The sequence below is a fragment of the Gorilla gorilla genome, chromosome 9, assembly GCF_029281585.2.
Source record: "Gorilla gorilla gorilla isolate KB3781 chromosome 9, NHGRI_mGorGor1-v2.1_pri, whole genome shotgun sequence".
In the NCBI taxonomy this organism is placed as follows: domain Eukaryota; kingdom Metazoa; phylum Chordata; class Mammalia; order Primates; family Hominidae; genus Gorilla; species Gorilla gorilla.
This window is the reverse complement of record NC_073233.2, coordinates 71,441,526-71,455,065: the sequence shown is the minus strand read 5'-3', so window position 1 is coordinate 71,455,065 and position 13,540 is coordinate 71,441,526. Positions and strand designations below refer to the sequence as shown.

General features: G+C 47.5%; 1 protein-coding gene across 1 annotated transcript; it reads right to left on the bottom strand.

The window, feature by feature from the left end:
• Window positions 1-942: 942 nt before the first annotated feature.
• Window positions 943-12,840, bottom strand: PLAAT4 (phospholipase A and acyltransferase 4). The gene is made up of 4 exons (XM_004051406.4): window positions 12,631-12,840; window positions 9,880-9,988; window positions 4,633-4,901; window positions 943-3,355 (listed from the first exon to the last, which is right to left on the bottom strand). Exons 1-4 carry the CDS (start codon window positions 12,637-12,639, stop codon window positions 3,248-3,250), a joined length of 495 nt encoding a protein of 164 aa, XP_004051454.2. The 5' UTR covers window positions 12,640-12,840; the 3' UTR covers window positions 943-3,247.
• Between the last annotated feature and the right edge of the window lie 700 nt (window positions 12,841-13,540).

Here is a 13,540-nt window from a genome sequence, read left to right as displayed (position 1 = left end):
ACCAATCAGTTTTCTTAAAAATTTCTTAAGGTGAAAAACAGCCTGTGGAAGGAATATATGCGTGCTCTCTTCAGCCACTTTTATTTATTTTTTGAGACAACGTCTCTCTCTGTTGTCCAGGCTGGAGTACCGTGGCACGATCTTGGCTCACTGCAACCTCCGTCACTGAGTACAAGTAATTATTGTATCTTAGCCTCCTGAGTAGCTGGGACTACAGGCGCCCGCCACCATGTCTGGCTAATTTTTGTGTTTTTAGTAGAGATGGGGTTTTGCCACGTTGGCCAGGGTGGTCTCGAACTCCTGATCTTAGGTGATCCCCCTGCCTCAGCCTCCCAAAGTGCTGATATTATAGGTGTGAGCCACTGTGCCCAGCCTTCAGCTACTTTTAATCTTAGCAAAAAGATTTGCTGAGACCAAGGACTGTCCAGAGGTGGTACAACCATTTAATGAACTTATGAAAAAATGAAGTATGCTTTTGTTACATATATATATAATTATATATAAAATATGTATTATATATATATATGTGTGTGTGTGTGTGTGTGTGTGTATACATATATATATATTCCACATTTAGTGAAATCTAGTTCATGGAAGTCAGTCCAGAGAGGTCTGGAACTAGTTCAGTGTATTTTTCAACTTCACAGCAACACAATTCTGGTGGGCATTAACCTTTACTGTGGTGGCCACAACATTTTTTTGAGAAGAGTGGTCATGTTTTTTATTTTCATTTTTTTGAGAACAGTGGTCATGTTTTATATTTTTATTTTTTACTTGTACTCTTTTTGATCATAGCTCACTGCAGAAATCCTGGGCTCAAATGATCCTCCCGCCTCAGCCTCCTGAGTAGCAGGGACTATAGGCACACGCTGTAAGAATTAAAGAGGAAAGAAACACAAAAAGGGGCTCAACAGCCAAAGACAGGTTTATTTAGAGAATAAACCTGAGAAGGGCTTCTGGTTGATTTTGGTCAGGAGTGTTCTAACAGACTAAGGATATTTAAGAGTTTAGGAAGTGGGAAGATCATTGTAGGTTCGGAATGTTTCTATGTGAGGGAAAGTTTATTGTAGGGTTAGAATGTCTCTCGTCAGAGGGGAGGCTATCTTGGGGTTGGCATGTTTCTGGTTGGAAAGGGTTTTATCTTAGGGTTGGAATGTTTCTGGTTATGCTGGGAGTTGGTTTCCCAGCATAGGGAAATGCCCTGATGCTCTGGGACTGACGTTCTGGGGCTGGATTTAGGCAGTTTTTAATCAAGAGGAACATAGAATGTTGGTATTTGTCCAAGATGGCGATGCTCCTGCTCTGTCATGCACCACCACACCTGGCTAATCTTTTTTTATTTTTAATTTTTATTTTTTTGTAGAGACAGGGTCTTACTATGTTGCCTAGGCTGGTCTTGAACTCCTGGGCTCAAGAGATCCTCCTTTGGTCTCCCAAAGTACTGGGATTACAGGTGTGTGCCCCTGTGCCTGGCCCTGTTTTTCTACATATCAGTTAATAAATTTATTAATTAAGTAAACCACTATCTTTTTTTCCTTTTTGAGAGATGGGGTCTCACTATGTTGCCCAAGCTGATCTCAAACTCTTGGGCTCAAGTAATCCTCCTGCCACAGCCTCCCAAGTAGCTGGGATTACAGGTGCATGCTTGTAATCCATCATCTATCGAGTGGTTATAGTAAGTTAAGCATTGTGCTTGATGCTAGAGTCCCAATGGTACCAAACTTGGACTGCCCCCAAAATACTGGCAGGGAAAGGCACATTAGTAAAATAACCACATGGATCAGTGTTCATTGCAACTGTGAGAATCACATGAAGTGCAGACACATGGACACCTGAGACTCCTAATGGGGATCTGACCTAGTCATGGAGGTCAAGCACACCTTGGAAGGGCCTGGATGCTCCCATTTTCCAGCACCCTGGAACAATTGATCCTGGACAGGTAATGAAGTCTGGGGAGGTGAGCCTTAGATCACAAGAAGTGAGAAAGCCTTCTTCTCTTGCTGGGCCTTCTGCCTTTTAGGCCTGGACTCTGGGTAGAGCAGCTGGGCCCTCTGCTGTGGAGGTAGCCCTGGAGCAAGGCAGGCATGGATGCTTCTGCAATCCCCAAATGGAGCCTGGTATTTCAGCCAGGAATCTGAGCAGAGCCCCCTCTAATTGTAGCAATGATAAGTTATTCTCTTTGTTCTTCAACCTTCCAATAGCCCTGAGCTTCCAGGGAAGTGTCGTTAATCATTACAGCCTGGTCTCCACTGTGTTAGGGAATTAAGGGACCAACCAGCTTGCTCACGCATGAAAAAGTACAACCCAGGGGAGGGTGATGTCCTCAGTCCTGAAGCCAGAGTGGTGGTGGCCGCAGTGACCACCATGGAAGTGGCCACTGAGTAGGGTCACTGGTGGCAGAGGCTGGAGTGAGGAAGCACAGAAACATGGGGACCTGGGCACCTCTGGAGCCATACCCAGGGCATGCTGGAAGTAGTGGAGGGAGATTTAGAGGTAGCTAATTCTCAGCATTCCACCCAGGACCAGCTTGAGCCATGGCAATCTGGGCATGGAAAGAATATTACTCCATCTAGTAGTCACAGGTGGGTGAGAACTCAGACCTTTGAGCTAAAAAAAAAAAAACTTTCTAAAAAGAGGGCCAACTGAGGAAGGTAACTGGGAAGATGCTGGTAGATGTGTAGGTGTTGTGAGGGGATTTAAGCACCACATGAGACGATACCGGGAGGTAATTAAGTTTTTTTCGCCTCCCTGAGAGTAAAATTAATGACATGCAATTATGTCGCTGTTATGTCTGTGTAGAATGATGAAGACAATTCCTTGAACATCTGTTACATATCAGACATAGTGCTGGGTGTCATGTATGCATTATCGTAGGTGATCCTCCTGACATCACCTGACATGGAAGAACTGAGGTTCTGAGAATCAAGAGCCTTCTCTAAAGTCACCCGGCTAGAAATTGCTGGAACTACCCAGTGAGTGTTCACTCAATGTTACTTTCCTCCTTTGTGATTCAGAAGTCTATAAAAACATGGTAGAAGTCCTTTCTGAAGGGGCAGATGGCTGTTTATTGATCCTTCAGTCTTGTTTCAATTAGATCATACTTTTGCCAGCGAGAGAGGGAAACAGAGGAAAGGATCTAGAGAACGCCTGAGACAGGGCACGAGGGTCAGGCTGCTGGAGGCGTGGGGGAGGCTCATCTCCACTGGGACCCCCACAGCTGCTTCTAACACAGGATTTTGTGGCTGCTTCAGGCTGTCGCTTTTTTTTGGTGTCTCCTAATCACAAAAGAGCATCCAGCAATAACCAGGATTCCAAGTGCCGTGGCCACACCGACTTCAACCTTGGCCTTTTCCACCTGCAAAGCAAGCAGCTTTTGTTGAGCGTTCACAGCAAGCCAGGCCGGCACTTTCTCCCTCCCAAGGGCCTGGAACTCCTCTCCCTCTCCCCTCTCTCCTGCCTCCCCTAAGGCCTGGCATCTCCTCTCTTCTCTCCCAGCTGGCTGGCTCAGAATCCTCTCCCAGAGAAGCCGTTGGTTGTATCCCCAGGGACTCCATTTTCTGGGCTGTGACCACTTCTTGGTGTTTGACTTGTCTGGGCTTGTCCTGAGAATAGGCCCATGAGATCCTTTTGAGAGAGCTTCCAAGTGAGGACATTTGTTCTGATTTGGGGCAAGGAAGAAGATTTGTGCCTCGCTTCCTAGGGTCAGAGCTCCAGGGGCCAGACTGGGGACTATTTTGCAGTCTGGGTCCTCCCTGAGCTACACCTTTGCACGGGGAGGGCTGTGGCAGAAGCTGAGGGGAGACTTAGGGAGGCCATGGCCATATGCGTGCCCTGGGGTCACTGTGTACTATTCCCAACTGCAGCCTGGAAACTTCCATCTCCAGCTGTACTTCAGCCTAAACTCCAACTCCATGCCTTATCTCCACCTGGGCCTCTAATGGGGCACCTCAGACATCACATGCCACGCCAAACTCTCGATTTCCCTCCGCAAAGCCTCTACTCCTGCCACCATCTCTCTCTCATCAAGGGCCCCCAACCATTCAGTCACGCAGGCCAGGGGCCCTGAGCTGCTGCAGGGTAGGCATCACAGGCAGAGACTCTAGAAAGGGACAGCTGGGGTTCGAATCCCGGTTCTGCCACTTATTAGTTGAGTGTTTTGGGGCAACAAATGTGAAAGACTGTAAAGGGGCAAGGGATGGAGGCTGTGCCCAGATCTTACACACAAATGTCCTTGAGCTCTTAAACAGGTCCACGGACCCTGAGCATCCCTTGCCTGAGTACTCTTTTGCGGGGTTGCAGGACCTGTCATTGTCCTGGGTTGGCCCAGATTCTCCTGATGACCCCCAGAACTTCAGGAGCCATTTTCAGGATAGGTTTTAGAGGGGAAGGATCCTCAGAGCTCTTCCATCCACCCCCTCCTCTGCACATGGAGAGGCCTGGGGGGAAGGGATCTGTCCAAAGACCCTCTGTGGATTAGAAGCAGATCTGGCATTGGAGCTCAGAGGTCCTGACTCTCAGCCAGCGGGTCTCTAAGAGGCTGCATTTGCATCATTCACAGTGATCGCCTGGCTGCACAGCCCCGTGAGTCCAGCCCCAAGCAGAGGGAGATGGATTATCCAGAGAGGTCCTTACCTGTTTACAGCGGGACTTGCCATATCTCAGCTGGGTGACAAAGTGCTCACAGTTCCTGCTCACAATACTGTACTTCATCTTCTGACCAACCATCTCCTTCGCAGAACTGATGATCACCTCCACGGGCCGTGGTTGGTACTCATGGTCCAAGCTGTTGTTGACCCGATAGCAACAGCCTCCCACCACATCTTCCAGGCGCTCCCGTTTCACCTCTGCACTGTTGCTCAGGACTGAGAAGACACTGGAGGAGCCAGCCCCGGGGTACTCACCTGCAATCAGAGGCACTCTCACTGGCAGGGGAAGGTGAAGTAGGGAGAGAAGGGCTTGGAAATCTCCACTAGGGAACTACTGGTGTTTATCCTTTCACAAATGTGATTGAAGGATTCACAGATTTTGCTTTTTTTTTTTTATTTTGATGGAGTCTCACTCTGTCGCCCAGGCTGGAGTGCAGTGGCGCGATCTCAGCTCACTGCAAGCTCCATCTCCCAGGTTCACGCCATTCTCCTGCCTCACCCTCCCGAGTAGCTGGGACTACAGGCGCCCACCACCACGCCAGGCTAATAGATTTTGCTCTCTTTTTTTAATCAAATAAGGTGTGAATGTTTGTTCAAGTCAGTGAATGTCATGATTGCCAGTGGCTGCTGCCATATTCCATGCTATGCATGTACATCACTTCTATGGCCAATCCCCTGTTATCCATCATTTAGGTATTGGAAAAATTTTCATCATTATAAACAATGATGGTAAAGCATATTTATTACCTGTTCAGCTTTGTACACTTGTGTTTCGGAAAAAGATCCAATTCGTTTAGTACCCACTGTTTCAGTTACCATGCTGTGCTGTTACACGTACTTCCTAATTTAGTCTCCTTTTTAACTTTCAAGGAAAATAGTATCATCTCAATTTAAAAACCAATATTGGGCTGAGAGACATCATGAGAATTTTCTGTGCTATGAAAAGTCCTAGAATCAGGATGTGAAACTGCTTCTCTTAAGCCCCAAAGGGCAGGCTCCTTCCACTGCACTGGGCTGACCCTAAGGGAATCCTTTGTAAAGTGTCTTCTATCCTACAATCTGGCACAGTTCTAGGCACATAGAGAGGAACACAGAAGAGCTGTCAACCAATGGAGCCCCAATTCCATTATATAGTGACTCCAGGTGTTATCTTATTTTTATTAAAATGGATAGTACCTAATGCACACAATAATTAGGTGTGTTACCTCTTTTGCCCCGTTTCTAATCTCAAGGCTGACGTTTGCATTTAGAACCCTCTTAAGAAAATCCTGTTGGCTGGGCGCAGTGGCTCATGCCTGTAATCCCAGCACTTTGGGAGGCCTAAATAGGTGGACCACTTGAACTCAGGAGTTCGAGACCAGCCTGGACAACATGGCGAGACCTGTCTCTACAAAAAATACAAAAATTAGCTGCGCGTGGTGGCACACGTCTGTCGTCTCGTCTCAGCTATTCAGAAGGCTGATGTGGGAGGATCACCTGGCCTGAGCTTGGGGAGGTCAAGACTGCAGTGAGCCTGATCCCTTGCATGTGCAGTTCCCAATGGGGTTTGCACTCCTATGAGAATCTAATGCTACTACTGATCTGACAAGAGGCAGAGCTCAGGCAGAATGCTCACTCACCTGCCTCTCAGCTCACCTATTGTGTGGCCCGATTCCTTACAGGCCACACACAGCCCAGGGTTGGGGACCCCTGCTTTAACTGATGCATTGATTTGATAAAGTATTTTACAAGCCTGATAATGTTATAACCCTATTTATTCAGGTCAGATTTATGCCAACTTTGCTGAGAATATGGAGGGTATAGATGAGTGAACATCAACAAACATAACTTCTACTGTGGTTAAGAATTTTACTTAAGAAAAGTATTGAAGTTCAAATCCAGGTAGTATTACATTTGAAATTTTTATAAGGGTTATTAATTTAATAAAATTCATTATCAGGTTTCCCCTATAAGCTTTCTCCTAGATTAGTTTTCCACAAGCATTGTTTTATATACACTGTAATCAGGATAACACAAGCTTAGTGTTAGATCTTGTAGGAAACCAAGATTAGAAGCATTAGAAATTTGCAGAATTTAAGAAATTATGTTTTGTGGTAATCTGTGGCCAACGATGATAGAACCTAGTGCAATTGTAAAGTGAAATTCAAGGAGAAGGAATGAGGAGTTAGGCAAGCAGCACACTTGAATATTAGTGAAGGAGAGGAGCTGTGAGTCAGGAATCAGAGAGACCTGCTAAAACCAGACAGATATAAACACCAAAGACGGAAGCCAAAGAGTTAGCCAAAAATCCAGATATTTGAGAAGCAGGAAATTTACAGCAACCAAAGAAATAGGGCAAGATAGGCAGGTGAACACACATGATACCTCAATTGACAATCTTCCTCCTACCAAGCCAGACACGTTGTAAATGCTGCTTCCCATTGGAGCCCAGAAAAAAGGAAAGTTTGGGCTTTCTGTGTCCTATGTGTGGAAGCAGGGAATTGGATTGAAGACTCAGGCAAATCCTGAGGAACTCACTGATAGAGATGTGAAATGACAGTAAGGAAGAAAACAGAATAACTATATAAATATATTAGTCTAAGGCCACTTAATTTAGAGGAAGAAAAAAAATCACCCCATCCACAGAAATAGTTTGATAAACAGGTCACTAAATAATTGGCATTTATAAAGATTCTTAGTTATCAAGGGCTGCATTGTATTTTATATACTCAGTTTTATAAGGTGATACTTTTTAAATAAGCATTTTAATGAAAATGGTTAAACTGAAAATAATTTTGGTCCTTAAAAGGAGTCAGGAGCTTTTATATATAAGGTACATATTTTAAAAGAATACCTCCTTTATAACAGGGTTTTACAGACACTACCGTAATTTATAATCATTGTTTTTTACTTTTGGGTTCACCTAGATCGTATGAGTTGGTATGATACTTCCAGAACAAAATTATTCATAATGTGTTTTTTGTAATTTATGATTTTTAAGTAAGCTTGACTTATAAATTGACATTGTAATTTTGTACATAATTGGATATATGTGCTAAAATTTAACATTTAGATTTATTTAATTGTAGAAAATACAAATATAAAATTTATACATGGAAAGAACTGTATGCAGTTGACTTTACCATGGAAATTGGAGGGAAACAAAGTTTTAGATCAATTTTCTTTCAAAATTTTCTTTATTGTAAAGTATGCAAAATATATATTCATACCATTTATTAAATCAGAATGTTTATACAAAAAAAAAAGAGACTGCAGTGAGCTGTAATCACATCACTGTACACCAGCCTGGATGGCAGAGTAAGACACTGTCTCAGAGGAAAAAAAAAAAAAAAAGAAAAGAGAGAAAAATTGTCTTTAAAAAGCCTCTTTACGGCTGAGCGCGGTGGCTCATGCCTGTAATCCCAGCACTTTGGGAGGCCGAGGCAGGTGGATCACGAGGTCAGGAGATCGAGACTATCCTGGCCAACATGGTGAAACCCTATCTCTACTAAAATACAAAAAATTTGCTGGCTGTGGTGGCATGTGCCTGTAGCCCCAGCTATTCAGGAGGCTGAGGCAGGGGAATCGCTTGAACCTGGGAGGCGGAGGTTGCAGTGAGCTGAGATTGCACCACTGTACTCCATCCCGGTGACAGAGCAAGACTCTGTCTTAAAAAAAAAAAGCCTCTTTACACACTGCAAGTTAGGCACAAAAAGGACCATGTGTCTTCATTGCCATGCTTTGTCTTACAAGGTCCCTGAGGATCATCTGGATTAAGTGGGCTTGATTTACTATTTTCCATCAATTCAGACATTTTTACAACCCTGCCTGGGAGATGATGGCTTGGAGAAAACTGATAAGATGCAAATGTCTTGCTCTGATAGTGATGGGAATGGTTTTTGTCCAGTGACAATGTAAATGCTTGGTGAAAAGAGAACATGAAGAGTTATGTAGTGGCATTGCCCTAGAGGATATGAACTTGCCTGCACCTACCTAATTTGGCAGTCTCATTGTCTCATTTCTGCATTTTTGTTGTTGTTTTTTGAGACAATGTCTTCCTCTGTCTCCTAGGCTGGAGTGCAGTGGCACTGTCTCAGGATCTCGGCTCACTGCAACCTCCATCTCCCGGGTTCAAGCAATTCTCCTGCCTCAGCCTCCTGAGTAGCTGGGATTACAGATGCCTGCCACCACCCACAGCTAATTTTTGTATTTTTAATAGAGACGGGGTTTCACCATGTTGGCCAGGCTCGTCTTGAACTCCTGACCTCAAGTGATCTGCCCACCTTGGCCTCCCAAAGTGCTGGGATTATAGGAGTGAGCCACTGTGCCTGGCCTCTGTGTTCGTTTTTTCCCCTTTCATTAGCTATCCATACATACGTTTCCTTCATTCTGCTTTTAATTGGGTATGTCATATTTCTGCTTCTGTTATTAATGAGTTAAATAAAACATTGGTATTGCTTACTGTGCATTTGTATGAGAATTTTAAAAAAATGTATAAACCTGTGATAATTGCTCCCAGTAAGGAATCTTAAGTATATAATATCAAGACACCTTGTTCTGTGAAAACATATGAGGCAAAGGATCTGGCACGGAGAAACATTGTTCCTTTTGAGAAACTTTCTTCTTTAAGACCTAAGAAACCTGGCTGGTTTAAGTCGTATGAGATTCTGCATGCCAAGGAAACTGACTTTGAGCTGGAGAGATCCCAATGCTGAAGCAGCCCAGCTTCGCTGCGGGAAGCAACGGTCTCTTCTCCCGTTCTGCCAGGACCTATGGAATGCACTGTGTCTACTTCATGGGACATATGTGTGTGCAATCTCATCAAGCATCGTCTAAGAAGAATGTGTCTCCTAACTCAAGTTTCCCTTGCTTAACTGTCTTTCAGTGGCTCTCATTATCTTATTTTTTTTATTTTTTGAGATCAAGTTTTGCTCTTGTTGCCCAGGCTAGAGTGCAATGGCACGATCTCGGCTCACTGCAACCTCCGCCTCCCGGGATCAAGTGATTCTCCTGCCTCAGTCTCCTGAATAGCTGGGATTACAGGCATGTGCCACCACACCTGGCTAATTTTGTATTTTTAGTAGAGACGGGGTTTCTCCATGTTGGTCAGTCTGGTCCTGAACTCCTGACCTCAGGTAATCTGCCCGCCTCGGCCTCTCAAAGTGCTGGGATTACAGGCATGAGCCACCGCGCCCGGCCCTTTCATTATCCTTTTAACAAATATTTTGAAAATTATATATTCATCAGTCCTTACTTGGAGGAGCCAGATGGATCACGTAGCCATCTCCTATATACAGGGCCCAGTGCTCGTAGCCAAGGCGGAAAATCTCAATCAGGTCTCCAGGTTTGGGCTCTTGGTGTGACTGCAACAGAAAAGCCAGAGATGGAGTACCCGGCCTTCTAGGCAACAGCAGAGACCCTGGCTGGGGGAGCTGCAGCTCATCCTGGAGATGCCTTGCTAATGTTCATCAGCTGCTAGCCCCCATGAGATCCTCAGCCCTGCTGTCACTTTCAGAGGCTCTTCTCAGTGCGGGCACTGGGGGCTGGAAGCCTGGAGAATGATCTTGTGGGATGGGAGAGAGAAAGACCGTCTGGGCGCGTGTGTGACATGTGTGTGCTGTGTGTGTGCATGCTGAGGATGCAGATGTGTGTGCATGGGTGCGTTGTACACATGCTCCTCAGTAGGCTGACTCAAGAGCCTGCATGAACCAGCACCTTCACTGAGGCCAGGAGCAAGGCTGGGAAGGTGAGTCTTGAGCTCTCCGCCCTCTGTAGACTGACCCTCAGTTCCTTATCACTCCTCCTGCCCTGTGCCTCTCCATGGCCCCAAGAGCCACCTCCTCCTCAGACCCTGCCCCATCCAGACTCAGGACACCTATTTCTTGGAGATGACACCCTGGGAGACAGGAGCTCACAGCATCCTGCTGGGACCTGAGTGGGGTCTCGTGGGGCCCCCCAGCTCCCAGCACTGAGGGGGCTCTGCACTCACAGAACAGGCCTCTGTGGGAACTTGTCCTACAATAACTGCACCCTCTCCACAGCCCCAGGGGAAGGCATGATCATCCCATTGCACAGATGGGGAAACTGAGGATCAGAGAGGTGGCAGGACTTTCCTGAGAACACTCAGCTGGAAGGAGGCCTAGCTGGTTCTTCCCTGCACACCCCTCACCCTGGTTCCTGTCTTGGCCACCTTCTTCCCCTTCCTCACCTCCTTCCCACTTCTCCATGTCCTGCCCCAGGGCATAGCAGCCTCATGATTGGAGGATTTTTCCATTTTCACCCTCTCTGTCCCTGTCCTCAGTGGGTGACGGCCTCCTCCTCCCTCATCCCAGGATGTCCCATCATAGACCTGGGGTCTGCTCTCCTTTGCCCTCTTCCTCATGCCAATATTCAGTCACTAAAACCAATCAATGTGGACTCCGGAAGCTTCTCCTTGTTGGTGTGCTTGTCAATATCCCATCCACTGACTTGGTTCAGGCAGCCCCATGCCTGCCTCTGTGACCCCCACAACCCCCTGACCAGCCCCTGCCTCCTGTCCCTGCCACTCCATATCCAACTCCTCAGAACCCATGGTGGCCTTCCCAAGGGCACATCTGGCCATGACCTTACTCTGACCTCAGGGCCCAGGACACACCCTGTGGGCAGCTCCCAGGCCCTTCCTGACTGGCCCTTCCTCACCCTCCTCTCCCTCCCTGGGCTCTGCACCCACAGGCCCACTGAGTGACATCCCAGCCCCTCACTACTGCCCTGGCTCTGGTCTCTGCTGCTCTGCACATCTGGTTCTCCCTGCCTCCATCACTTCCCTGCAGCCACTCTTCCTCTTCCCCTCCCTCAAACCCCCTCACCTGAGAAGCTGCCCAGATGGCCCCAGCCTGGCTCAGCTGACCCGCCACCCCACTCCCAGGACCTGGGTCCCCGGGGGCCTCTGCTGCTCTCTGCAGGGGTCAAGTTGAGCTGCAATTCCCTGTGCCTGCCTGTGCCCCTCTGGGCTGTGAGCTCCAGGCAGGCAGGATCCTGTGTGCTCCTCCCTCCCTGCACCTCCAGGACCCAGTGAAGGGCCTGGCGTAGAATGGGGCAAGGAAATAGATAAGGAAGAGGGAGGGGAAAGGAGCAGGGCCAGGACTCCCTCCCAGCTCCTCCTCTGTATGTCAGGGCACCACAGGAGATGGTCTCCATGTGGGGAGAGAGACGGGCTTTTAACTGCAATGCTGAATGTCTAAAACCACAGTCAAGGTACCTGCAGCCTCAGCTGGTGGCCAGTGAGATATGAGCTTTGGCCTGGGCTCCCTGTTAAAAGCCCTGATTTGTTTTGGCAGCAGTAAAGCCCTTCCCCAGGATCAGGTGGTGCTGTTGGAGTGGGCTGCCCTCCAGAATCTGCAGGACTCCTTCCCGGAATGGTTTTGTTTCTAGTAATAGCCTGAGCCCCGCTGTTCCTTTTTAGTCGCACACCACCGAGCTCAGCCTGCTCTCCCTAGAGCTTCTGCCAATCGGTACATCTGGGCTGATAGGAGGAGAAATTTCAGTTTTCAGAAAGCTGCTGAGATTAGAATGCACCTTATAAGGCTGGATGATGCCACAGAGGAACGAGGAGAGAGAAAGCATCGTTTGGGGCCGAGAAGGGACTGAGCCCCACTCACAGCAGAAGCAGACGATGTTGGGATTTGCTTGCTTCCCACAACCCAGAGTCCCCCACCTGCCCACACTCTGGCTTCTCCTCAGGCTGAGGTAGATTTGACACCCGGCACCCCACAGCTCTCTACTACATGGGAGTCCCGGGCTCCCCGCACTGTGCCAGTTACGCAGAGGAGGTGGACTCTGCCCAGAGGACTCCCTGTCCAGCTGGGCATACGCACTTTTAAAAGACAAATACAGTTTTCCATGACAGCCTTCTAAAGACGAGCTCTGGAGCTGTGTGCCCAAGGCCAGGAGCCCGGACTGAGGCCTTTCCTAGGGGGAGCTGCCCAACTGCTGTAGAGTCAGTAATGCAAAGTCCCGGGAAACTTACCGAAGCCATCTTGAAGCCAAGAGGAGGTCTGGTGCTCTGCCGTTTGTGGATCAGCTTTTATGCTGAAGGAGAGAATTTCACTTTCACTCTCCTTTTGACACTGTTTCAACCTCACTTAAATACTAAACACTGTTTAAAAGAGACAACTGTTTAAAAAGGAGCTATTTCTCTAGATGGAAGGACTAATCATTTCTTACACAAGCCATGGATTCATTGGTGCTTTAAAGCCACCTTGGGAGCAGCCAGAGTCGAAGGGGAGCCCTGAATTTCTGCCCTTGCTTGAGAAATAAAGGTCTTTTCTTTTTTTTCCTTTGTTTGTTTGTTTGTTTGAGACAGAGTTTCGCTCTTGGCACCCAGACTGGAGTGCAATGGTGCGATCTCGGCTCATTGCAACCTCTGCCTCCCGGGTTCAAGCAATTCTCCTGCCTCAGCCTCCTGGGTAGCTGGGATTACAGGTGCCTGCGGCCATGCCTGGCTCATTTTTCCATTTTTAGTAGAGACGGGGTTTCACCATGTTGGCCAGGATGGTCTCGATCTCTTGACCTTGTGATCTGCCTCCCCGTCAGTCTCCCAAAGTGCTGGGATTACAGGTGTGAGCCACCGCACCTGGCCAAAATAAAGGTCTCTTCTAAAAAGAACCCTGGGCAGTTCTTCCTACTCCAGGAAGGGGAGGCATTCGGAGGCAGGGAGATGTCAATCCCCAGTGCACCCCATAGGACATTGTCTTGTAAAGACACCCAGAAAATATTGGGCCAGAAGTCTTGGGAGAAGGCCAGAGGGGGTGCTTCATTCCATGGGGATGCCCTGGAGGTGAGGGGTACCTTAGACCATGTGGAGCCCGGGAGCTCATGGCCCCATTAAAATGCATTTGGGTGCAAGAAGCAAAATTAAACTCAAAGGGGCTTCAACA

Excerpts from the sequence above, each read along its gene's own strand:
- PLAAT4 (XM_004051406.4), bottom strand. Across the intron at positions 4,902-9,879 it reads GATCCATCTGGCTCCTCCAA|GTGAGTACCCCGGGGCTGGC; the intron begins GTAAGGACTGAT and ends CTCTGATTGCAG. Across the intron at positions 3,356-4,632 it reads GCAAGTCCCGCTGTAAACAG|GTGGAAAAGGCCAAGGTTGA; the intron begins GTAAGGACCTCT and ends CTTGCTTTGCAG.